At 46.9% G+C, this 26,981-nt stretch overlaps 1 protein-coding gene across 1 annotated transcript in view; it reads right to left on the bottom strand.

Moving 5' to 3' along the window:
- Window positions 1-806: 806 nt before the first annotated feature.
- Window positions 807-26,981, bottom strand: part of GALNT17 (polypeptide N-acetylgalactosaminyltransferase 17) — a 390,020-nt gene continuing 363,845 nt past the window's right edge. Inside the window, exons 9-11 of the mRNA XM_081131890.1 lie at window positions 21,648-21,743; window positions 2,952-3,119; window positions 807-2,414 (exon numbers count right to left, since the gene is read on the bottom strand). Of these exons, the coding sequence (XP_080988016.1) occupies window positions 2,286-2,414; window positions 2,952-3,119; window positions 21,648-21,743 (393 nt within the window). The 3' untranslated portion in view covers window positions 807-2,285. The remainder of the gene's footprint in view (window positions 2,415-2,951; window positions 3,120-21,647; window positions 21,744-26,981) is intronic.

A 26,981-nucleotide genomic window follows, 5' to 3' on the forward strand; every position in this document is an offset into this window, starting at 1 on the left:
TTGAACTTCCACATTAGGACCCACACAGGAGAGGATGACTCAGCCAGGGCAGGACTCCTCCCAAAGCACCAGCTTGTGATGTGACCTCAGCGTCTCCCCGGACCCCACATGGGAACCCACAGATCTTCAGTAATTTTCACTTCACAGTTACCAAGACACTCTGATATTTAAGTTTGACGAACACATTACCAAGCAGCAGCATTTTCCATTGACGTGCTTGTAGACCCCGATTCTCGTAGAACCCAGAAGAAAAATGGCAACTGGTCAGCATGTCTGTGTGTTGTGTGACACCGAACAAGATGAACCTTCTTGGCCTCCACAAGGGAAGAGGCATGGGGCTGTCACAGCCCAGGGGACCCCCCCATTTCTTCCATAAGCATTTCCAGGACAGAAGGCCTGGCGTCTCTTCGGATTTCACTTTTCCATGAACAGAAGGGGCAGATGCCTCACCACAGGCTCCATGGTCTCCAGAGGTGGGGGTCAATGCCTGGCAGCAGGAGGGGGTGGACCTGGATGGCTCAGCCAGGTCACCCCCAACCCTCCTCTCCCTTAGAGGTTTTGGCACCAGCCTGACCCTACCCTCCTAATCCAGTAAGGGGTTAGTAAGCCAGTGCCACAGTACACCTTGTCCTGCTTTGGGGGCAGGGCACAGGCTAAGGCAAGGGCTGGCTGGATTTGTCTCAGCTCTAAGCTGTGAGAGCTTTTGCCTGTAATAAGACCAAACTCCCAAACCAAAGGAGCCCTCGGCCACTCCCCAGGAACTCCCGAGCTCCAGGTTATGGAGAAACCAAGAAGCAAACAAGGCTGCTTTGGGAAGTGCTCACATGTATTTATTTCACAAGGGGGAAGATGGGGTGGGGCTGATCACCAACAAATGCCACCAAATGAGACATATGAACCCCAAACTGGGCAACTACAGGGTTTGATTCTGGGCGGGGCTTGGCCTCTGGGGACAGCATGAGGGAGGGAGATGGGAACCGGAAGAAGGACAGCCTTCTGTCTGGGGTACCACAAGGGGCAAGGCCGAGCCACATCCTTCTGGCCAAATGTGTGGCCAACCCCTCATCCCCCGAGCTTCTCAGCAGCCTTGTCCTGATCCAGGCGAGCAGTGAAGCGCAAGCCCAAAGCCATACTTCTACATCTGCTCTACCACACACTCAGGCACACACACCCAGACACATGCCACGTGATGTCACGCATGCACGCACGCACATGCAGCTGCACACGCCCTGCCACGCACCACACAGGCACACATACGCATACGCATGCACACACGTCCATATATTAACTCTGATTTATAAGTGCACCCTAACCAGAGGGCAATCGAAAAAAAATTATTACTCTTCAGAGAGGAATCGACTGCCTTCTCCCCTGTCAGCCAGTAGAACATGGGCTGAAATGAGATGGGCACAGAGCATCCTCAAGGGTCCTGGCCCCTAAGCTGTGCTGGCTCCAGTCCTAGAGGTCCAGGTGGAGGCCTCTTGCTGCTCCCCCTGTGGGAGGCCCCGTGAGTCAGGGCTCCCTGTTCCCTGGGAAGGCAGAGTGACACTGACCTGGCTCTAACCTGGGGGCCTCACAGCTCAGGCCACCCTGTGTGCTCAGCTTGTTCCTGTCTCAGCTCCCTCCAGATTTGGGCAGAAGAGCTGGCCCAGGAACATAGGAGCCTAATTAATGCCCAGGTGGCCATGGAAGTGTCAGCTCCTCACTGGCCATCTAGGGGAGGGTCCAGAAAAATCCAGAGCTGTAGCCCCCAGCGCCACCTAATGGAAAGGTTTGGGCTGGAGGCTGCCTTGGTTGTGAATGGACATCTGGGCAGAAGAAACCTCAGGGGAAACTGAGTCTCAGGCCTTGCTGCCTCCCCTGAGCAAGGGGAGCTAGGACATGGCTTAGCCCCCACACACACTTTATTGAGGGCCGGGGTGGAATTGAAGCTGCTGCTGTAAAAGATGAGAGAGAGGAGAGGCCCCTGCCAGTCAGTCCTGACAGTGGGTGGAAAGATGACGGCAGAGATGTGGATGTTTCGCTCCTTGGTCCAGATCTACATCAGGGCTGCAGAAGACACAGCTCCTGGGTTCCCAGAGAAGGGGTGGGGGGTGCTTTTCCAGGGTGCAGGAGCCTCATGGAAGCTGAGTGTCTGATGCGGACACAGTGTCTCCATCTGGGCCCCCACGCTGCCCTGGAGAAGCCCCGGACGCCCACGAGCACCTGCTGGCTCCCGGCTGTCTCTCCACCAGGGTGGCTGACCCCGTCCGAGAGGCCAGGCTCCAGGTCCCCAGCTCCCCCCACTACTTGATGGAATTCTTAATCGTCCACCTCTGGCCCGTGCAGCTGCGGAGGATGAGGTCAATGCCAGCCAGGCCCCGGTTCTCCACCTCCAGGCAGCGCCCCGTGCCCTTGTTCATAATGGCTCCGTTCTGGGAGGAGATGGGCGTAAGACAAGGAGAGATACAGAGAGAGGCTTAAACACCGCAGTGCCCGGTGCATGGCCTCTCACCAAAAGTCTTTGAACAGGGGGAGGGAGCATCGGGGCCTCCTCTGGAAATCCTAGTCAGATAATAAATAAGCTTCATCAGGTCTGAGTGGCTGAGACAGGTGATGAGCATCGGTGGGGAATGGTGTCAGAATGAGGAATTTCCAGGGATATTCGAGGTCTGACTTTCTTAATCCTACTGGCTGTAGGTACTTAGCAGATTTCAGGGAGATCACCCTCAAGCCCCCTCCCAAGGTTTATCAGAGCCAGCCCAGCCTAGTGCTGCTGTAGGGATCTGGAAGGATATCTCCCAGGGAAAACCCCCACTCATTACCCCCCAAATATGCTCTGGATCCTGGCACCTGGCCCAGGGCTGGGAGACCTTTGGTGCACTTTGCTGGGTACCCTTGGGGAAGCCAGATTGCCCTGCGATCTGCAGCATCCTCCTCTGGGGTGCTGGCCCTGTCCATGGAGCACTCACCTGGATGAAGTTCCACCGCTTGTACAGGCTGCTCTTGACCTTGTCACAGTCAAGCAACTGGGGCAACCGACTCTTGGAGTTGTCTACCAGGCAGCGGGTGTCAGGGAGGAGCGTGGTGCTCCCCAGGGCTCCCAAGTGCAAAAAGCCTTCCTTGGTGTAGCGGGCGAGCTGGGGGAGAGAGAGCAGAGTGGCAGGGGAGGAGGGGCAGGAGGTAGGGGTTAGGCCAGGAAGGAAGAGAGGGCTTAGGTCTGCAGGTGTCACCCAGGCCTCTGTCAGTGCTGCAGTCCTGGCCACCATGTCAGACTTGTCACACCCCCACACACCCAACTCGCCCTGGCCAGGAAGCCCTCTGGATTGCTAAGCCTGGATACTGATTGCCCCTGTCCACTCTCTGATTTTTTTCCTAAGCATGTCCCTGTCAATATTTCAGGAGTCTAGGCTTCTATCCAGCAACACAGGGGAGCGGGAATAAGTGAAAGGGCAGGACAGCTGATTTCTAAAGCTTGGCTCAGCTTGGCTCTGCTTCCCGCTGGCTGGGCCACCTTGAGTAATTCACTTAAGCTTTCTGAGCCTCCATTCCCTCCTCATTTTGTAATTGGGGATTAATGAAATCTACCCTACTGCAAAGGGCCTGAAGAAGCAGTGAACAAAAGAAGAAACAGACATTATTTAAAAGCATTCAACATCAGATGTTTTAAAATAAATAAAACAGCAATGCAATACCACATTTTAAAAAAGAACTTACTTCTATTTTGTCAAGGTTAGCATGAGATGGGTTGGAGAGAGGGTAAATTATTACAACCTTGCAAAAGGGGATTTCAAAACATACAATTTCTGCTTTTAAAGTGTTCCTCTCCTTTGACTCAATAAATCCACTTTTAGAAATCTATCCCAAGGAAATAAGCAGAACTGTGAACAAAAGTGTATGTGTAGGGTATTTATTGCAACATGATTTATAACATCCTAAATGTGTAGCAACACAGTCCTGGTACTGGTTTTGTGCTCCATGTACTGCAAAGAGAGCGGAGAGATTGCGGGAAATTGCAAAAATGGCCACATCCTTCACTCTTCCTTCTGTACACCATTGGTAATGTGACTTTGCAGCAATTTCCATCAAGTGGAGTCTAATTTCACATCCCATGAATATTGGTGACTTGCTTTGGTCAACAAAATGTAGTAGAAGGAAGGATGTGCCTGCTCCTGAATTAGACTGTGCACACTCCCACTCTCTTGAAACCCTGCTGCCACCATGGCAGCTCAGGATGGCCTGGTAGAGAGTGAGAGACCACCACCTGACCAAGAGATGATGTCATTGGAGATCAGGTAGCCCTCAGCCGAACTGCTAGCTGATAGGAGACGCGTCAACGAATCCCACCAAAATCAGCTGAGCCTGGTCCAGGTCACAGAAGCATCCAGATGGCCTATGCACTCATGAACAATAATGAACGCATATTGTTTTATGCCACTAAGTTTGGGATAGTTGTTATGCAGCAATAGTTAACTGATACAGAGATAGTGTTGCCTGAGAAACCTTCCCCCAGCAGGGCTCCTAGGACTTCAGTGGCCTCCCCTCTCCTGCCTGTCCACGCTGTTTAAAACTCTGTATTCCAACTTTTGAACAAATGCATTTACCTCCCATCTACACTCCTTTAGGGGCAGGGACTGCGCCTCGTTTATTTCATTCCTTGCTAGGAGGACAATCACAGACCAGGTGCTCAAAAATGTGTTTGTGAATGAGCACATTGTAAATCTGGTGAACATCCTCACTAAAAAAAAAAAAAGAAGCCCCATCTACATTTAACTCTACAAACATGTTTTGAAGACTCCTCTGTGTGCCCAGCCTGGATATAGGCTCCTGAGAACATAAGGGTGGGGCTGTGCTCCCCCTGAGAGGATTCCCATGTAGGCTGGTGAGGCAATGAGAGAGGCTGGCACGATCTTGTTGTTTGTTCTTACAATCCTAAGAGGTGACGAGCGTAGGAGTGATGGTCATTGCTATACAGCTGGATCTTTTTTTTTTAATTTTTTAAAATACATCTTTATTGATTTCAGAGAGAGGAAAGGAGAAGGAGAGAGAGAGAGAAACATCAATGATGAGAGAGTCATTGATTGAGCCCGCAACCCGGGCATGTACCCTGACTGGGAACTGGACCCCGATCGCCTGGATCCTAGGCGGATGCTCAACCGCTGAGCCACGCCCGGCCAGGCTGGATCTTAATAAAATAAATACAATTAGCAGCTTGCAGGTGATGAAGGCATACTCTGCATCATTTTTAAGAATGTACAGAGGGTAAACAGTGGAGTTGTCATAAAACCCTTTAGATAGGTGCTACTACTCTCCCCTTTTTAAAGGTGAGGAAACCAAGGCATGAAGACATCTGCTCACCTGGCTGGGCCCTGGCCTCTCTTGGGTCTCTAGGGACCCTGCAGTTGGTGGCCCTGACCCAGCAGCTGAGCAACAAAGGGACCTCCTCCAAGATAATCCTCTCCTCCTCTTGAGAGCTTGGGCATTTTTGGCTGGGGATGGAGCAAGAAGGCAGCTCTGCTCAGGGACATGAGTCCCTCTTCTCCAGGGGATAAGATTCTCCTCGGGGGCTCCAATCTCCTGGTGGAAGCTACTCAGAAACCCTCTGCTCTAATCCCCAAAGGGAAGCCCTCCCGGTCCCCCCAAAACAAGTGACAGGGAGTTTATTAAGTGCCCTTGAGAGAGATGCAGTTAACATGTGCTTTAAACCCAAATTAGTTCCAAATCAGAGTATTAGAGGCGAAATGATAAGAAAAATCAGAAACTCTCTCCCACCTCTCCCTAAACAATGTCTCTGAATATATTTAAATTCACCAAATGCAAAGTGATGAATGACAACAAGCTGCCTTTATGTTCAGGGGAAAGACATACACAGCTGCTTACTGGAATTATGAATCAATCTATTATCCAGGAGGCAAATGAGTAGCGTTAAGAACATTAATTAACTAAACATATCTGTGACCCAGATGTTTAAAGAGTGAAGTTAAATGCCATTGGGAGTTAGAGTCTCTCTTTTCTGAGGTCTGTTAGGGCATGAAAACAATGAGACCCAGGCTGCTAGGACCTGCCAAGGCCACACACCAGCCCCAAGCCGTGCAGGCTTCCGGGGGAGCAGGGCAGCTGAGAGGAGCCTGCAGGGTCTCTGCTCTGGGGGAAGGCCGGTTCTCACACCAGAAGTACCAGCCGCGTGCATCAGCTCTGCTGGCTCGGCCAAGGGGCCAGGGCCAAGGTCAGGGTCAGGGTCAGGGCGCTGTGGTCTGAACAGACCATGGGGCTTACCAAGGCAAGAGGGTGGTGAGCACTGAGACCCGACATCAGTCTTCTTCCCCGTTTTGCCTTACTCCTGGAGTGGGAGTCTGCCTAGTCCACCGCTCACCACTTCCCACCCCATGCTCCCTCCTTAAACATCTCTGCTCCTTGTCCTCTGCAAGCCCAACAGGCTCTCCCTCCTCCAGGGCTTTGCTCCAGCTGTTTCCCTTCCTGGAAATGCTATTTATTGGCCTTCCTCTAGGACTTTCTGGCTTTGGTGTTCCCAGACCTCAGTGCAATTCTCTCCATTCCACGATGTCTTCTGTCAAGTCTCTGGCGCAACACAGATCCACACACTGGGAGCGTCCCACCTCCTCTTGACCACTCTGCATCTCCATTCACCAGGAGATGAATGCTTGGGTTGTTTCTAGTGTGGGTTGTTATGAGATATGCTGCTATGAACACTCATGTGTAAGTTTTTGTGTGAACATATTTTCAGTTCTCTTAGGTATATATCTAGGAGTAGAATTGCTAATTGTTGGGTCATATGGTAAGTGTATGTTTAACTTTTTGAGAAACAAACTGTTTTCAAAGCAGCTGCAGCATTTTCCATTTCCACCAGCAACGAACAAGGGTTCCAACTTCTCCACATCCAGGCCAACTCTTGTTATTGTGGTTTAAAAAAACAAATTTAAAAAAAATGCTAGCCATTCTAGTGGGTATGAAGTGGTATACAATGGTGGTTTTGACTTGCATTTACTTAATAACTCATGATGTCGAGCAAGGATGACAAAGTGAAATAATGCTATGACATATACTAAATGTCTTCTTAGAACCAGAACAGGAGGGGCCCTAATCCAGAAGAGGGAGGGCAGCGTAGTCTTCCCAGAGGAGGGGACATTTAGGCCAACCGCATGAGTAGACGGCCAGGCCAGACCAGACAAAGGCAAGAGGATGTTCGTAGGCCTCGAGACCAGAGGAAATGATGGAGGGTGTCAGCTGTGATGGGGCAGAAGTAGAAAGGGGTGGGTACACATCATGCCCAGGAGTCCAGGCTTTATCATGAGGAGCCATCTGAACTGTAGGATGGCCACACTGGCTGTTGAGTGGAGAATGAACTGCAGTAGGGCCTAATGAAAGCCCAGGGGCTGACGAAGGACTGAACTCAAGTGGTGACACTGAAAGAGGAGTGAACATGGCAGATTTGAGAGACACATCCAAGTTAACAATGACTATCTTCTTAGAGAGCTGAATCCGTCATCATGATGAAATGACACACTTCATTTCGTTGTGTGTGGAAGGCTACTTTGTTTGGTATTAATGGAGTCACCTCAGCTTTCTGCTCTTCAGAATTTGCCTGCCATTCCCTTTTCCATCCTTTTACTTTCAACATTTCTCTCTCTTTGTGTTTTAAATGTGTCTCTTGAAAACAGACTATTCCTGTAATTTTAAAAAGTTAAGGCGACAGTCTCTGTCTTTAAACCAGGAAGATTAGTTCATTTGTTTTTATTGTGATTAATGATATATTTGGACTTATTTCTACTATCTTTCTTTGTACTTTCTGTGTGTCCAGCCTTCTCTGTTTCTTTTTCCTCCGTTATTTGCCTTTGTTTTCCCCTTCTTCTTTACAGCTGCATAGTATTCCATTGTGTAAATGTCACACAGCTTTTTTATCCACTCATCTACTGATGGGCACTTGGGCTGTTTCCAGATCTTAGCTATTGTAAATTGTGCTGCTATGAACATAGGGGTGCATATATTCTTTCTGATTAGTGTTTCAGGATTCTTAGGGTTGTATTTTGGGTTATTTATTGAAATGTTATCATATTTCATTGCTCCCTCTACAAATTTGGAAATTTGATTCCATTTCTATATTTTTATTGTTCACTCTTGAAATGTAGCCATTAACAACTTAGTAAAATCTAATGTTGTTCAATATCTTAACATCCACTTCTACTCAAAGAAATTCAAGGATGTTAGGATACAAAATCTGATCATCTCCTTCTGACTGTTCAGTGTTTTGGGTATGTTTCCCCAGAGGAACAAGTAGACATTCTTATTGTTTTATGTAAGAATATTTGCTTAGATTTACTTATATGTTTATAAATTTCTTTATTTGGAATTCATTCTTGCTTCAAGACATTCTTCTGGGCTCACTTTCCTTCTTCTTGGAGGACATTCCTTAGAAGTTCCTTTGGTGATTGTCCATCACGGTGAATCCACTCACACTTTGTTGATCTGAAAATGTCTTGGGGTGATTTGTTACTCAGCAATAGCTAATGGATACAATCACTCTTGTGCACCTAGAAGGTTTTTAAATTGGATTTGCTGTAGATGATCTAGAATCTAGTTATAGAGTACTGGGGAGACCCTTCAAAGTGTCTAACCTGCTCTATTGTTGGGAGCTATTTCATCATCTGTCTATATGCTCACATATAAAATTATAGCCAAGCCACTCTGTGGAATTTGTCACTCCAGTATAAAGCTCACTGTTGCCAAGGTAACCCTGAAGCATGTGTTCACACGTCATGTGCTACTGAGGGGCCAATGGGTGAAGAGTCCTCTGAGTCAGCGACTGCCCAAAACTTGTTGACTCTCACTCCTCTAGTTATATCACCAGACAACTGGCTCTCACAGCCCTGATCTCTTCCAGGCTCTAGGTTTGTAAACTCATCACCTTTGCTCCTTGCCTCTCCCTCATCAATAATGTTGAAAGTCTTACAATTTCTTCCTCCATGTCTTTTTTACATATTTCCTCTTAATAGCCCAGGTGAGACTATTTTGGCACCTGACCTGCTGCAGTAGCTTTGTAACTGGTCTTCCCACTTCCAGGCCTTCCCAGTTCCCATCTATCCTACCCAATCCTGCAGGTCAAATCATACTATCCCTTGCTGCAGCCTTCAGTTGCTCCCACTGCCCACAGATTTAAGAGTAAACTTTTTACCATCACATTGCACTCCAGGGCAGCAATTTACATTTTCAGGCTTAATTCTCAGTTTCTTGGCTTAGTCTGACAGATTACTTTAGATTTCTCAAAAACAGCCAATAGGCTTCCCTATACAGAATATACCCCCACCCTACCTTTACCATCTCCACCGGTCCACAAAGCCCCCACCCAAGTACGATCTCTTTAATTTACACAATTGTGTATTTTATGAATGTGTCTTTCCCTGCTACAGGTTTTTGTTGTGGTTGTTTTAGGCATCAATATCCTACACATTTTTATATAGCATAAGGGCCAAGGAAAGTATCTTGCAAAAAACAAATGCTCTATAAATGTCTTTTGAATTGAATGGGATTAATCAAGGTTTGGCTGCTGGGGCCAGGAGGAGAAATGAACATCATTATCCACAACACTAAGGCAATTGGGAAAAAAACTTCTGCGTTCAAATACTGTTAATTCTCATTTAGGAGAAAAAACCCAATTTTTCTATTTGAGATGATCTAAGAGGCACACACAAGTATTAACCCAGATTTAATAGCCTTGAGGGAAAACTAAAACATTCAGGATATGGCCAGATAAATAAAAGTCAGCCAAATAATTAGGGAATGACTCCAGAACATAGAAAATCCATTGGAATGTCAATAAAAGCAGGGCTTGCAATTGCTTTCACGTTAAGGATCTTTCTTACCATTTTAAAACCAGGCCTCGTCAGAGGCTAAATGAAAAAATGCAGTTCACCTGGCTTCTACTCAGCACGCAGAGATTCCCATTCCATTGATTCAAGCCTGCTTTGGGGTAGATTTCCTTGTAGCTTGCCTGAAGCCACAAGAATGGTTGCTGGTGACTACATGTGTGCATGTACATTCTCAAAAACAAACAGCCTTCCTCTACCACTGTCCAGAGCATGCCAGATCCCAAACTGAATACAGAAAAAGCGTCTCCACACTGTATCTCAGAGTGGTTGAGTGGTGGCTGCCTAGGAGCTGGGGCAGAGAAAAGGGGCAGGAGGAATATTTGAGGGGGATGGAAACATTCTGTATCCTGACTGGGGAGGCAGTTCCAGGATGTGTACACCTATCAAAACTCATCCAATTTGTACTTTAATACATTTTATTGTATTTACCTTATACTTCAATAAGGTTAATTAAAATATATATCTGGGAGCTTAGAAGGCACCTTAGAGAACCAATTGTGTTTTGCAGACAACCAGTTCCTGGAGGTGGGATGGTCCCAAGGATCTCTCTCCTCAGTCTTCTCCCTTCCCTCTCTAATCGCTCGTCATGCTGGTCTGAAGCATTATTCTAAACACTTGCTACTTAAAATAAATGGGGAGACATAGTTGTGCCACAAAACCTTGGGTCAGTTTTCCTGCAGAGACAGGTGCAGGAGTGGGTGGACCGGGGGCAGTGCCAATGAAGGTGGGAGAGGGTGGCAGAGTCTGGCCACACAGCTTTAAGGAGAGAGCCGGGACCTTTTGGAAAGGGGTCCTAAATGTGGGGGGCACCAGCATGAGGGTCAGAAGAGCCAAGTGAGAGAGGGGATGGTGAGCAGTAAAGCTGACTCCAACTTCTCAGGGATCAGGAGCAAATTCCTAAGCATGCCATCCACGCTCACCCAGACTGCTAAGTCGGCTGGAGGAGCAAAGACTCTTATTTCTCAATAAACAGATGCATTTCTTTCTCATCTCTGTGTGCAGAGTAGGAAGGTAAGATTGCGTCCCAGGTACAGCGTGGAAGTGCTGCAAACATTTTGCTCCCTTTTAGCCCGATCTTAGTTAATCTCACTTTCTCATTTTGCCAGTTGAAAGAGCATCCCTGGCTTTGCGCTGTGTCACCTAAGGGGCAGAATATGATTTGGTTAAGGACTTGGTTGGACTCTGAAGCCTGCTTATGAAATTCAAGCTCTGCCACTTACTGGTTTTATGACCGTGGGCCAGTCACGTTAGCCCTATGGGACTCTGTTTCCTCCTCGTCAAAACGGGAATAGTGATAGGATTTGCCTCATGGGGCAGTTTCGGAATTAAATGAATGGGTGAGAAGAGGGCGTGGTGCCTAGTAAGCCCTCTATGTTTATTTTATGTTTATTCTTACTTCCCTGGTCTTGCTCTGCCTCACTGCAGACTTCTGCTCTTCCCTACAGGCTCCCACGTGGCCTCACGTGGCCAGCATTTCCTGTCCCTAGCTCCTTCCAGGCACTCAGCCGCTCTAGGCTTCCTGTCCTCTCCCAGAGCCATCTGTCCCCAAGGATAGGGTTTGCTGCCCCAAGTGCTTCAACAGTACTGCTGGGTAGCCAAGTATCCCCAGGCAGCTATCCAGCCCATAGGGCTCTCTTGGGCTAGGTCCACGGGTTTCCTGTGTTGGACCCCTGATCCAGGGAAGGCTGCGGGGGCCGCCCCTTGCTCTGCTCCTGCCCTTCTCCTTCCCTCCCCTACTTCACTTCCCTGGTTTGATCCAGAGCCTAGGCGCCCTTGCCTGGAATGGGCAGATTCCTAGAAGGCTGAGGCCTTGCATTGGACTGGTGGTATTCAGCTCTGTATCCCCAACGCCACCCTGTTGGCCCCAGGTCCTTAGCTCTGATGGCCCCTCATCTCTGACTCACGCCCCTCCCTCCCACTTCCACAGCGGGGGATAGAAAAGTTGTGCCTGCTTTCTGCTCCTGGCATGTCCCCTGATGAGTCCCAGGCAAACCATCTACTTCATCAGCCTCAACCACCCGGAATTCAGAGCCTTAACAGAGGAGTTAGACGTGGGCCTGGGATTGATGTGCCATGTGAGAGTGGGGGTGCAAATGCTCTGAAATGGAAACAGCCCCTGAGACTCAGATCCAGGTGTCCAATGTCACCAAACAGCCCTTACAATCCCGGCCTTGTTCTGGGTCTGCTCATCTGCATATTATTATTTAACCAATGACAATGACCCCAAAAAAGTGCTGGCATATTCCCTCTTATACTCTCTACTGAAGACACTCCGTGTGTGTGTGTGTGTGTGTGTGTGTGTGTGTGTGTATTATTAGAGAGAGAAAAGAGAGAGAAACATCCATGTAAGAAAGAATCATTGACTGGTTGCCTCTCTTACTCGCCCTGACCAGGGATCTAACCCACAACCTAGGTATGTGCCCTGACTGGGAATTGAACCCGCAACCTTTTTGGTGTATAGGGTTCCAATCAACTGAGCCACCTGTCCAGGCGAGAATCTATTTCTTTCTCTCTCAATTCTAGAAGCCAAAACTCCCACTGGCACAGTGGCCTTTCCCTCCTCATTCTGAGGACACCTCCAACTAGACTGGTTTCTCTCACGCTGCTGTTGCCACCCTCCCACCTAAGCCCAGGGGCTCATCCTGGAGCTCGTGCCAGGCTGCGGCCACCCTGGGCTCACCTCACGGCACAACGCAGGCCTGGCCAAAGCATCTGGGCCCTTCCCCTCCAGCAGCTAATACATTATTCGTGACTCTTCATTCAGCACTAAACATTGGTAGACGGCCACGGTGCACCCGGCCTCCTCAGGTGGGGAGAACGCTTCCCTGGGATTCGGGGCCCTCAGCATTGTAATTACCCAGATGAGCTAAAAATTGTGGTTCCCAGAGGGGTAAATCTGGGCTGGCAGGTCAGTCGATACCTATATTTCTGTCGAGATAAATTCATATATTTCTCTCAGATAAAAATAAAGACTTAAATTTCTGCTCCCATATCCCATAATTTGACCCAGGGGAAATTTAGTTTTGCTCAAATTAAGACTACAGAACATCTACTTTCCGAGCATTAATCCTCACTGTTCTCTACACTTTCCACAAATGTTTTAGAAGTGTAATTAGTTCCTTTCTGTTTAGCTTTCCACTTCCTTTCACTCTGTCTTAACCGTGCTCTCCAGTTCTGGCCCCCGCCGTCTTCTCGCCGCCCCTGAAAGTCAAGCTTCCAGAGAGTTCTTTCCATCATGTCTCTATCTCCCCATCTCCCCTTCTCCCCTGCACCCACTACAGTCTGGCTTCCACTCCACGATTCATGGAGAGTCCCCTCACCCTCGGTTTTTTGTTACTACATCTAACACACAGCATGGTCTAGCTTACTCTGGGCAACAACAATTGATGTGACTGTTCCTTGGTTGGTGTGACCATCTTTCTGGTGTCAATTGCTCTGGCTTTGTCACCCACTAAACGTGGAGCTGCCTGCCCTAGGGTCTGTCCTAGGACCATTGCTCTGATGTCCTTTGGTACACACCCCATCTGTCCTCAGCACCGGGGTGGAATGTTTCGCTGCCTGGAGGACATCACTACTGGGATTCTCAAAGCCCACTCTCCTCAAATTCACACTGCCCCAAAGAGAACTCATCTTCCTCCCCAGAAAGCCTGGTCAGTTCATGGCCAAACCACCTATTTACATGGAGGATACTGAGGTCGAACTGACAGGAACCCATCCTGGTGCACAAATCCTTCCTGCAAGGCTTCTTGGGGTTCACCCTCAAGATGTGGCTGGTTAACACTTCAGTCTCCACGGAGGGCACAGACTCAGGCTCTGTAGGAATTCCACAGGCATGGGCCTAGTCTTTTGGGGACAGTATCAGGCAGTCAAGATGATTGATAGGAGTCCCTTGAAAGCAGGGCTCATCACCTATGACACTCAGGCCCTGAAGCCGCAGGAGGAAGATGTAAGGAGGCCATGCAACCAATGTCAGCGTGTACATGGCATCCTCAGTGGGCCCTACGTGGGTGAAATTCCAGTACTGATCCATGGCTCTTTACATAACCCTAGCTCTTGAGCCAGGCAGGTGGTAAGGTGACGACAGTGTAAGACATTCTGCTACTCACACCTGGTCTTCCTCTGGCTCCTCCAGTGGGAGCCCAGACTCCTGAAGCCCCGACATCCTGTACCAGGGGCCTGAGCTCCACCAGCCTAAACCCTTCCAGATCCACTCTTAATTATGATAGGCCATGATCGTGGACCTTCTCCATTCCAAACAAGGAACATATTTCAACATAATCATTTAATAGACACCGCTGATCCAAAGAAAAACCAAAACTCTGAATGAAATGGCCAACTAACGTTTTGCACTAACTCTGCTGCATCGTGTAGTGCTAAAGCCCTAAATACCTTCTCATGAGCAGCCTCCCCTTCCCTTCCTGTCCTTCAGAAACAACGGTATTGCTTCTTTATTAAGAGATCTTAAACAACCTAAAAAAACAAGATATTAAAAAAAAACTAAAGCAAGCCTCCAAAACAATAATAGATGTTTCAGGGTGGTAGGATTATCGATGATTTAAATTTGTACTTTTTAAACTCCCTGTAATGTTATTGTGTCTTTAGTAAATAAAGAAAAAGATTAGCAGCGACTTTCTTTGGATTTGACACCTCTGGGCAAGGTGGGAATGTTTAGCTGACGATGCGGCCACCACCACACTGTGCCGTCTGAGTTCCTTATTCCAAGCCCGGCATGAATACAAAACCTGCCCGGATCCCTTTTGTGTTTGGAGAAAAGTCAACTAACATTCTAAAGAGATATAAAACTTTTAACTAAGAATCTCTACTGGGAAACAATTTATGATCGTAATTCTGATTTTCTGGAAAGAACAGCTCATCAATCCATCTGGCAAGAAAGAAACAGTGCAGCAATTCCTCCTTAACCTGGAGTCCTCCTTGAGCAAGGTCAACATCATGTCACTTCTGTGTGCCACTTAGGAAATCGAGCACTCCAGCTCCCCGTGTGTGGACCTCGAGGCCCACTTTCAGGGATAATTAGAAGGTGGGAAGCAGAACCTGGAACTCGGAAAGAGAAGCAAAGGAGATGGCAGAGAAAGAGGCTTGGGTCCCCCACAGACAACACACAGCCCAGGGAAGCAGAAAGGCAGTAACCCTGCCCTCCATGGAGGTCTGCGAAGAGGCCAGGTGCACCCTGGCCAGGTGGCTCAGTTGGATGAGTATTGTCCTGTCCACCAAAAGGTTGCAGGTTCGATTCCTGGTCAGGGCACATACCTAGGTTGGGGGATTGATCCCCTGCTAGGGCGAGTAAGAGGCAACTGATCAATGTTTCTCTCCTATCTCTCTTTCTCTCTCTAAAAATCAATAGAAAACATATCCTCCTCAGGCAAGGATTTTTTTTAAAAAAGGGCAGGCGCCAGGGAGGTGCACGTGGGCTGGCTGGAGGCAGGGCTCAGGAGGCAGGAACTAACAACCCTGAAATAATAAAATCAGAAACGTCTTGAATATTTTTAGAGAAGATGAGGCAAAGGAGCAGAAAAAGGCTCTTAAATACTCCCGCTATCTGCAACAAGGCAAAATGAATTTATGAGTGTCTCACTGGAATGCAGGGGGCGGGCTTTTAAACACCGCATAAGAGACCAAGGCCGGGAATGGAAATGAGCAGCCCAGAAACTGCAGTGTCCCACACGGCACCGGTGTCTTCTCTCCTGCTTTCCCTTGTCTCTCTTTTGTGAATGTGGTCTGTTTTCCTAACATAAAAAGTCCCTGCCCTCACTCCTCCAGCCCTGCTGGCCCTACTTTGACCTCATGGTGATTTCCAGGAACCAGAAGGGATTACTGGGTTCGCTTCCTACCAAACGTGGGAAGCCCTTGCCCAGAATCACAGGCTTGTTTTGTGGGCAAAGCCATCATTCCTTGGGTGTTAACTCCAATGTTCTCTCAATGGCTTGGTCCCCTGAGCCCCAACACTTACATGACTTTGTTCGGAAGCCAAGAGGCTGCTGGATGTCATTAACATCTGCATTTTCAAGCGCCTTCCACATGCTAACAGCTCACCAGAGCCTGTCACTCCAGCGGGGCGCTGTGCCTTATTGGCACAATGCATCATCGTGACAAGGTGTTGGATGATGTATCGCTTTAGAGATGAAGCCATCAGAGAGTAAGTCCAAGATCAGATTAAACTTAATTATGAGATAAAAGAATTCTCCTCTGTCACTCTGGTGATGAATTAACTGACGGGAGGAATGTGAACTTCAGAGAAAAGAGGGAGAGGAAGAATAAAATGTATTGACAGAAGGACAAACAGAAGAGATCCTGTGGTACTCTCCCCAGAGCCCAGTGAATCATAAAGGACCGCGGCACAGAGCCTGACACCCTTAAACCCCTCCCCACAGTGCAAACCTCATCTCAAGATTGTCCCACTACAGAGAAGAGCTAATTTAGAGTGCTCCCGAAGTCCCCAGGGCCACGTCACTCAGACCCTGTGCTGGTCGTGCCCTGTCCACGGCCTGGGCTGCTGGGGAGCTGTGGTTCTCACCTGGGAGGAGCCTAGAGCAGAATCAGTGGGGATGTTCTATGTTTGTGCAGCATCCATGTAGGACCCCCTGCACACTCCCGATGAAGTTGGTCCTCAGACTTGATGTGTGTAAAGCACTAGGGGCAGAGGCAGGGTTCACTACGAAGGGGCCTGGGAATGTAGGGGGTGGCAAAATGGTTCTATGTCTTGACTGTGGTGGGGATACTTGACCCCGTGTTTGTCAAAACTCACAAAACTATATATTATAAAGAGTGAATTTTACCTTGAAAACCCAATTATATAAAACCTGAAATAGCATCATGGATTTAAAAAATTAGTCTGGGACACGTAGCATAACCTGGACCTGCTCTGGGCAAACAGAGACATACCTTCACTATGGTATGTCTAACACACAGCTTTTCCCATAATAGATGATCAATAAATTGTGTTCATTGGAAAAAAAGCACTCGGCAATGACTGTTAACATGCAGATTCCTGGCCCCCTCCTCTCAGTATGTCTGGGGTGGGACTCAGGGGTCAGCATTTTAAAGAGTTCCTGGTGGCCAGCAGTCCCTTGGACCATACCTGAGATGCTGGGCGGAAAGTCTTAGGGCTCTCATACTCTTTCCTTATTGGCCACCCTCTGCCACGCCAATTGCCTTACTGTCCCCCAAACATGGCATACGCCCCCCCATCTCCTCACTTTTGCTCTGACATTCCACTTGCCTCACATTGGCTCTATGCTTGCTCAACTCCTTCTACCATAACCGGTTGTGGGCTACAGCACACTTGGGGGATCGAGGACTGGAGACATGCTCCCCAGATGGCACAGCAGAGTATCGAAGTTTAGGAGTCACAGGACTTGAATTTAAAGGGTGGGACAGACGGCACTACCTGTGTCTCAATTTTCTCATCAGTAAAGGAGGCTGTCACTACCTACCTGACTGGGTTGAACGTCTTACTAAAATATAAACGGGATGATCAGCAGCAGCATTTTGGTCCCTGCCTCCGCCCAGCCATGCCTCTGGCCCGAGCGCTCAAAGCCGTCCGAAGGCAGGGCCAGAGCCCACAGCTCTGGACTACACCGAAGCCTGTTCACCGCTGGGCCCTCGGGCAAACAGCTCAGCTCAGAGCAGCCCCAGGGCCATGGGAAGAGCTCAGGGGTGAGGAAGGTGCTATGCACCCTGAGCCCCTCAGGGCGGCACTGCGCACCCCTTTCCCTCTTTATGGCCTTTGTCCCCAAGGGAAATTAGAAGTGGGGGATGGGGAAGGTTGATGCGGTGGGCTGGGAGGGAAGGCAGGGAGGGGTTGGCCGCGGAGGCCACTCCCGTGGCTGGTGCCTCTGTGGGGTGACCTTGGCTGCTCCAACTTGAGGACCCACCTGACCTGGGCCCAGGATGGCAGCAGCCTGGAGTGGGGTGGGGAGCTGCAGCATCCTTAGACAAGACTGCTCTAAATGGGGTCACGCTGACACCAAGGCTGTGGCTGTGTCCTTGATATCCTATTTTTAAATAAAACTTAAGCTCAAAAAAGAAAGGCGTGCTTGGCTAATTCAAATTAGTAACCAGACCAAATGAAGTCTGGTCACGAGCTCGCTGGCAGACACTCACGAGCTCACAGGCTCTCTGAGTGGCTGGGAACCGTTTCTATCTTGTTGACAAACACATGTTGCAAGACAGGAAATTACCCTCCTCAGTGCCTATTTTATCTCTGTTTAATTGCTGTTTGACAATAAATTACAAGAGAGTCCATTAATTAAGCTAACAATGTCCATGGAACACCAGTTCCTTCTTCTGGGAGTTGCCTTATTACAGAGCCTGAATCAGTCTCCATTAACCTGCAGCACTTTATGAAGCAGTTTATAAAGATGCCCAGGCATGTGACTGGTGGGGACCAACTCCTGGTGCAGAGGGAGCTGTTTAGGAGGAAGGGGAGAAACCTTGATGAGCGGGGGAGGGGAGGAATCTGGCGGCTGGAGGGCAGGACCCAGAGTGCACTCTAATTCTGAACACATGGTAGAACAGAAAACAACATTAGATTTACTTTAAAAAATCAGCGACGGAAGACAACCATGACCGACATATAGTACGAGTCCTAGAAGTGGAGGTAGCAGCGAGCAGCCTAATTTGGTCTGCCATTCTGTAATCAGTCACGAGGCAAGAGCATGCGTTAGGGAAAGTTCTGCATGCAGGTGGAACTGGTGAAAGATTAACTGCAGTTATTTCCCAGCGAAGGTCTGGGTCCTGGGCTATGAATGCCACTAAGCTCCCAGCAGAAGAGGAGGACTTGGTGCCTGGCTCCTGTCTCCGCAGGGAGCAAACAAGTGGCCATCTTCAGGGTGAAGACTCGGTAAATTTTGCCCACGCTGTCTGGGAGAAGGGCACCTGGGCATACCTGCTAGCTCTGTTTAGGACCCTGAGGGAAGGGATGCAATAGGCGTGAAGGCTCTGGATAGAAGGGTGAAGAAGCTCAAGTTCATGGGGTATGTCCCAGACTATGCTTGGAGCTATGAGCATCATAAGGGCATTTGAGGGTGTTCTGAGTAGCCAGGGCAGACAGGGAGGCCAGGGGGCCTTGGAGGAGGTAGTCATAGAAGGCAGACACAGCCACCTCAATGTGCTGGTCCTCAGGTTTAACCAAGAGCTTACTAGTGGATCAGAAAACCTTCCCCTGAAACACTCAAATAAAAAGCCTAGAGCCATCTGAGGAAGCCCTCAGAGCTCTGGGAGACATTCAGTAGGCCATCCTTACTCCCTTTCTCATTCATAGAAGTTGGCTTTGCTGACCAGTTTTTGATTATGCAAATATTTAAACACAATAGCATCTCATTATGTCATAGTTAATAAGTACTCAGTTCAAATGTCACCTATTTAGGAGATTGGGAAAAAAAAGCCTGGGAGTTAAGTGTTCTTCTAAAGCTGTTCCTGGCATGTCCTTAAACGATCATCATGTACAGCAATGTGGCCCAGAAGTAGACATCCCCAGGGCTCAGTGTCCAGGCTCCTGTTGCCCTCCTGGCCTAATACCACAGTGTCCTCAGCTCTCTCTTCCAAACATCTTGCCTGAGACAAACTGGTCCATCACTGGCTTGTCATTTGGCCTGTCCCAAGATGCAGCCTCTTAAACAACTGACTTGACCATCTCTTGTAGGCCACAGCTTCCCACCACACCCATGGCTTCCAGGTACTTCACTCTTTAGTCCCCAGGTGGGGAAAACGTATGTAGTCAGTAAGGGTTGGAAGTCAGGCCAGCTCCACAGCATCTATCCCTCCCCGAACTCCTCCAGGTCTCTCTGTGCACAGCCTAGACATATCATTCCCCCAGGTGAGCCCTTCAGTGACTCTCCATTGCTTTCAGGGTGAAGTCTCAGCATCACTGGCATCACTTGGGAACTTGTTAGAAATATAAAATCTCAGGCCCTACCTTGACCTCCTAACTCAGAAACTCGAGATGGGGCCCAGTAGTAGGTGTTTTCCCCAAGCCTTCTAGGTGATTCTGCTGCACACTAAAGTGTGGGCACCCATGCCATGGAGCATGCCTTACATGTCACTGCAATCTGCCTCTCCATCTCTCTCCTCTCTCAGCACTTCCTCCCTCTTACATTCTGAACCCCCATCAAACAGGGCCGCCTTGTCTCCCAGCACCCAGAACCCCAAGCTATCTTGCTCTTTCCACACTTCCTATGCTGCAGGTTTCCTGCCTCTTTCCTTGTCTCTCTCCAAGTGTAAACCACCGAGAGCAGGGTGGCTATCTTATAAACTGCCATATACTGTGCAATTGTGACTAGCACCTGCAGTCGGTGATCAAGACACATTTCTTGAGAGGATGAGTGAATGGATGGATGAAGACTCACTGGATTCTTCAGGCCATACTGCCTTTGATACTAATGCCCCACTTCCCAATGGGAAGGAACCGGTCTTCACAGTCATTCTCCTGCTCCTCACGGGCACTTTTAGTCAATTGTAAATGGCAATAGGGCTCAGTAAACAATCTTGAATTAAATTGATTCTATTTGAACTTAAAGTGCTTTGGTTGTGTTAGAGGGCCTGGGTTCTAGTCTGCTTTGATAACAAGCACTTGCCCTTTCGTGCCTGTTTCCTTATGCGGCCTGCTACCTCTTAGAGTGATTGCAAGGACCAAAGGATTCAGGATTTGATGTGACTGGCATTACGCCCTCGAAGGACCCATCACCTTGAAGGGAGGTGAGGGTCTGGACTATGAGAACTACCTGTGGTGATAGTAGAGGGAACACAATGCTTTTTTTCCAGGTCTTGGCTTAACAGGAAACAGAGTGCTCTGAGCAGAGAAGACCCGCAAGCCTTTATGAACACGTGCGTGAGTGTGTGTATATGAATGTGAATTTGCAAGTGAACAGGGGTTTTCACAGGACATGAGAGAGATGGTGGGAGCTTACAGGGTGTTTTGTCCATTGTCTTCCTTTCATAGGAGAATCTGTGAGTCTGGCTTTGATCCAAACATCTGGTACATTGGGAATGAATAATAAATGTTTTCCCAATTTGTAGCTTGCCTTTCATTACTATCGATTGACATAAAAATGTTTTAAATTTTTATGAATGTCAAGTTGGATGACATCTTTGGAGATGTTTATTCCCAATCTTAGAGAATTTCTGCTAAGTTCTTTGTGTGCTCGCACACACACACACACACACACACACACACACACACACACACACGTTGGCCAGCGCAAAGTTGTCAAAGGAAATTCGTTTACCAGGCTGTTTTCACTTTGTTGGTTGACCATTCTTTCCTTTTTGAGTTATCTTGTGTGCCCTCCTGAGAGATCAGGGAAGATGTGTTCTCTGAAATGTGCTGTAAACACCTTCCTCCTTCCCAGTCGGCGTCTGGCTCTTGTACCAGCACTTACAGACCAGGTCACACTTCCCACCGAACTGAAGATGGCCTTTCAGGGTGGACATGTCAGTCAGGTTTTCATGAGGGAATCTGCTAACCTTTTCTTTCAAGTTGTAAGCAGGCTTTTGGTTATAATTACAACACATATACTTGCCTAGTAGCCCATGACTCTCAAATCTATTTACATTTCCCTTTCAGTATGACACGTGCCCATTGACTCTCTCAATGTCTGTGCTGGTGTAACCACTTGTGAACCTTTTCCCTGACTCAGGAATAACCAGAAAGCCCCCACAGAACGGGTAACAGCTACCCAAGCAAGGACAACAGAAGTCACCAGAAGTCCCACAAATCCCCTGTGGGCTACTGAATTTACTCATTTCCTGATCAGAGATGGCTCCTACCTGGGGTCCCCAGCCGTGGCATGGGTACAGTATTGCTGTGTGGTTCTCCAGTGGCCCCTGGTCCAAGCAGACGTCTTTTGCCTTGTTGTTTCGAAGCTGCAGGAATAAGCAAAACATCACCCATCAGAGCTCATCTGGTGGAGCTGCTGCTGCCCAGCCACTGTTCCACCGTGTCTGGGTCCCAACTACTCAATGAGAAGGTCAAGTGACACCCTACATAGGGACCAAGGCCTGTGTCTGTGAGGCAATCCCTCTAGCAGAGCCCTCAGTGGATGCTGTGGGCACCAATCCTGTGCCTATAACCCTCACCCACACAGCTCCCTTGTCCCCAGCACAAAAAGGGATCTCAGGAAACTATTGGACATAGAAATACTGGTCAGCCATTGGTTATCCAAAGTGGGCTTCAGCACCAACACTGGTTTTTAATAACCCTGGGAATCATGGGTCAGCTTCTCAGGTCATTACCGGCACAGAGGCATGAAAAACAGTAACCAAAATAGCAAATAAAAGTCTGGCCTTCATGCAACACTTCAGCAATATTTATTTATATATTAAAAAAATATTTACTGAATGCTTACGCTGTGCCAGGCACCATCCTAGGTGTTCATAATGCACCTTCGGAGGAACAGACAAAAGTCCCCAAGGCAAAACTTACCTAATTTGGGCCTCCAGGTGCACTGGGTCCTATATGGGTGTCCATCACACCCACCACCCTGCAATCTCAACCGGCGGGAAAATGGCAATGCTGGGGTTCCCCACACACACACAGTCCCCTCCAGATTATAGTCTCCTTGGAAACCAAATTAACCAGAGGTAAATCAAGAAGAGGGGTTCAGAGACTAAAGGGAGGTGGGTCCTGAGCTAACTGTTTAAAAGGGTACCGTGGGAACGGTGCTGGCAACGTTCTATTTATCAGCCGGGTGGTGGTTACGTGGATTTTTGCTTTATACTGTTATGCTGCACATATTCGCTTTAGGCACATGTACCTGTGTTGCATTTCATATAAATAATGCTTAATGGGAAAAAAAGATGAGTGAAAGTGAACAAGGGGCCAGGGCAGTGCAGGCCATAAGGGGAGTATGGGCCGACCATATAGCTTTTTAAGCAGAGGAGCTGGTGGCCCAGTGTTTTGTGCCCAGTGATATACTTTTGCAAGTGGGGAGGCAGCGTCTCGAACACGCAAGAGTCGGGACATAAAGCATAGACATGCCTTTCTTTAAAAATTATTTTAAGACATTCTAGCTAAGAGAGGTAAATAAAAATTTAAAATCAACGAAAAGTGAGTTATTATCTAAGTCAGCCTGGGCTCTGACGCTGGATGTCCGCTGAGGACGAAACACCAGGGCTGATGCCTGCTCAGAGGTGTCTGCCTCCCTTTGTCACTGCACTGGGGTCTGGTGCGGGGACAAGACCTGGCAGGAGTGAGCATTAAAGTACAGTTGTCTGAATACTGGTAAATTCTGTCACTCAACTGAATTTGATTACAAAGTTATTCTTAAAGAAGGTATGCCATGCAAATCAAGTGTAATAACGTTTGGGTCTAAAATCCCAGATATTAACAGACTGAAAAGTTGATGAAGAGATCAGAGGAAATGTGTGAAGGTTTTGGTATTACATTACGTTCAACCTGACCTTTCATGTCAGAGGCTCAGAGGTGTTTTATTTATTTATTTAGAGGTTATCAAGAGTAAGACATAAACAATCCAAATGACTACAAAGATTTGAAAGACAAAAAAAACCAAGCCAGGTTAAAAAAAAAGTAGAAAAGAGAAAAGAGCATAAAACGGAGAACTATTCATGGCCCAGGGAAAGTCTCAGACAGAACTGCACATGAGGAATGAGGACTGAGGGCTGCATCTCCAGTAGGAGGCCACTCTGCCTCTTCCTTTCCCATTGCCTCGTCTGCTGCTGTGAAAAGAACCAGCAGGAGTTGCGTTTTAAGAATAGAGTTGTCTAAATAATGGTAGATTTTGTTACAAATTTATTTGATTAGTTTGATTTCTCTCATTTAATGCTATAGTCCATCTGAAATATATTTCAGTTAATGGTGAACTCAGCAGAAGACTAGCAGCAAATGCGTAAAATATTAACACTGATTATGCCAAGGAATTGGGAATTGGAGTAAATTTTGTTTTCATCTTTATATTTTCTACAGAATGTATGTATTAAACTTATTACTTAAAGGAGGGGATTTTGCAAAAACAAGACCTCCCTCATCCAAAAATCAACTGGGAGCTCTTTGCTACCTCCGAGGCCGCCCCACTGTTCGACTCCGGAGACATAATTTCCACTGTGCTTCAGGCGAACGGCGGGCCCTGGAGCTGTGCAGTGCAAAGCGCATGCCCTGCACCCCTCCTAGCACTTTCCTATTTTTATTCTTTCTTTGTTAATATCATTTTTTCCTTCTAATTACTTATTATCACATAAACACTAGTGATAACTGGGAGACATGACAAAGTATCCACAGGAGAACTGCCTGCCACACTGCCCAGAGGTAATTAGAACTATCATTGCCTTTTCTCAACACTAGTCTCTCACTTGCTTCCGATCTAAAATGGTAGCTAATCCAACTTTGTAATCACGACTTTTTGCTGTTAAGAATTACATTATCAATACTTTTCTCACGTCATTAAACTTTTGTACAAACCTTTTGAAATGGCTTCAGAGTACTTCAAACCATTGATAGCATATTTAACTAAGCTGCAAGTTAGATTCTACATCTCTGATCCCACCCTCCAAAAAAGTCACTGAGATGAACAATTTTAGTCTCAAATCTCTGTCCTTATTTCAGATTATTTGCTTAGGATAAGAGTGGAATGACTATCGTTAAGCCCTTTAATACATGCGGTTCAAATTGCTTTTTAAAAGGCTTATTTCAATTTGTGCTCTCACCAGAGGATATGCAGTTTTTCATATTACCAAGACCTTGCTGGCAAAATGCCAACATATGTTCTAAAAATGAATATTTGTTCACTTGGTAGTAGGAAAAAAGCTATTGTAATGTATTTTAAAATTAGTTTTAATTTCTTTGATTACAAAATAAGTTTAAAATTTTCTTGTGTTTTTCAGCTATTTGTATCTTCTTTTGTATTATATTTTTCTCTTGGGATTTAACATTTTCTTATTTAGATTAAATTTTTTATTTAAATCAATTTTCAGGGTTCATTATATATTAATGATATTATCCATTCATCTATAATATTTATGGCATACGTATTCCCAGATCGGCATATTATTTCTCTGTTTGGTTTATGTATAGATTATTTTAATATTTATGAGCTCAGATCCATTACCTTTTTCCTTGCATTTTCTTTCACAGCTTTGATTCTTAGAAAGCCCTTCCTTCCCCTTTCAGAGATCAGATTCATATCTATTTCCGTACGGTTTTATTATGGTTTCTTTTCTTTCATTCAGTGTTATAGTTCATCTGAAATTCACTTTGGGATAGAGTGAGCTGTAAGAATCTAAACTGTTTTCTTTTCCAAAGAGCTAGACAATTTACCCAATTGTCTTATGAATAATCCATTCACTGCCGACCATTTTCCAATGCTTCCTTTATGTTTGATCTTGCTTTGATAACAAAAAAACAAAACACCCCAAACCATGCTTTTATTTGAGGAAGAAAGACAAGACCCTATGAATAGTTACTGTTGTGTGGCAGGTACTGTTCTAAGAGCTCTGCACATCTTCCCAAAAACCCTATGCAGAAAGCATTTTCCTTCCCCCATTTCACAGATGAGGGGATGGAAGCTGAGAGGAGCCACTCCAGGTGGTGGATTCCTCCAGCAGGCTGGCTCTAGAGTCTTAACGTGTCCCTAACAATGACACAGACTGCCCCTGCAAGAAACAAGCTTCCTATTCCAAATTCCAGCTCAGGAAGGACACCTCGCCTAGACCTGGGAATGATTTACAACAGCCAAGATCTGGAAGCAGCCCAAGTACCCATCAGCAGATAAGTGGATAAAAAGCTGTGGTACATTTATTTACACAATGGAATACTACTCGGCCGTAAAAAAAAAAAAAAGGAATCTTACCCTTTGCAACAGCATGGATGGACCTGAGAGCATTATGTTAAGTGAAATAAGCCAGTCAGAGAAAGAGAAGTGCCATATGATTTCACTCACATGTGGAATCGAATGAGCTAAACGAACTACCAAGCAAAACAGAAACAGACTCATAGAGAACAGACTAACAGCTGTCAGAGGGGAGGGGGTTGAGGGATTCGGTGAAAAAGGTGAAGGGATTAAACAAAAAACTCATAGACACAGACAACAGCACGTTGATTACCAGCGGGAAAGGGTGGGTGAAAGGAGGCAGAAGAAGGTAAAGGGGGGATATATGGTGGTGGAAGGAGACTTGACTTTGGGTGGTGAACACACAATACAATATACAGATGGTGTGTTATAGAATTGTACACCTGAAACCTATATAATTTTATTAACCAATATCACCCCAATAAATTCAATAAAAAAAGGCATCAGGCATAAAGTAGGAAAATTCACAGTTGTAGGAAAAGTAAACACTAAGGCAAAGAGAGCCTTGCCAGCTTCAGCCTAGATCCAGAGATATAAATGTGTGTATATAAAATGTGTGTATATGAAAATATATTTTTAGTAAAAAAACAATATATACACACAGTAAAGAAGACCACACATCAAAATGTACGCATTATCTATGGAATCAGAATGTCTATGTCCAATGCTGGCTTCATGACTGATAGGCTGTGAAGCCTTAGGTAATATACTTAATTTCTCTAAGTCTCAGCTTCCTCATCAACAGAATGGAAATAATACTACTACCTCATGAGGTGACAGTGAAACGAATTCATATGTGAAAAGCACTGGAGTAGTGTGTGGCATTTTGAAAGCACTCAGTAAGTGTTCATTGCTATTATTATTATTTTCAAATTTTTCTAAAGTGTGTACTTAAGGACATTTGTAAGAGAAAAGTCAATCTATTTTAATGTGTAGAAAGGTGATAAAACCAGAGACGCTCATCTGCACACTTTCTCTGGTGGTAAGTGGCTCCAGCCCACAACACTGAGCAATGGAGAGTTCCAGTCCCTACCTCATTTTATACCCAACCTCCTAGTTATGTTAATGTCCCAGTTACAGGTCCCAGGGCACCTCAAAATAAAAATGTCCCAAAGAGAGCTCATCACCACTCCACACCCCAGGCAAAAGGATGGCCCCTGCCCCATTGTAACATTCCCTTTGTCCCTTCTACCAGCTGGTGAGAGCCTTGCTGTTAGGGACTGCACCATCAAAAATCACTCACTGGATGAATGAATGAATGAATGAATGAACGAATGAATGAATGAATGACTCTGTTCCT

This window comes from Miniopterus schreibersii, assembly GCF_964146895.1.
Source record: "Miniopterus schreibersii genome assembly, chromosome: 3".
In the NCBI taxonomy this organism is placed as follows: Eukaryota; Metazoa; Chordata; class Mammalia; order Chiroptera; family Miniopteridae; genus Miniopterus; species Miniopterus schreibersii.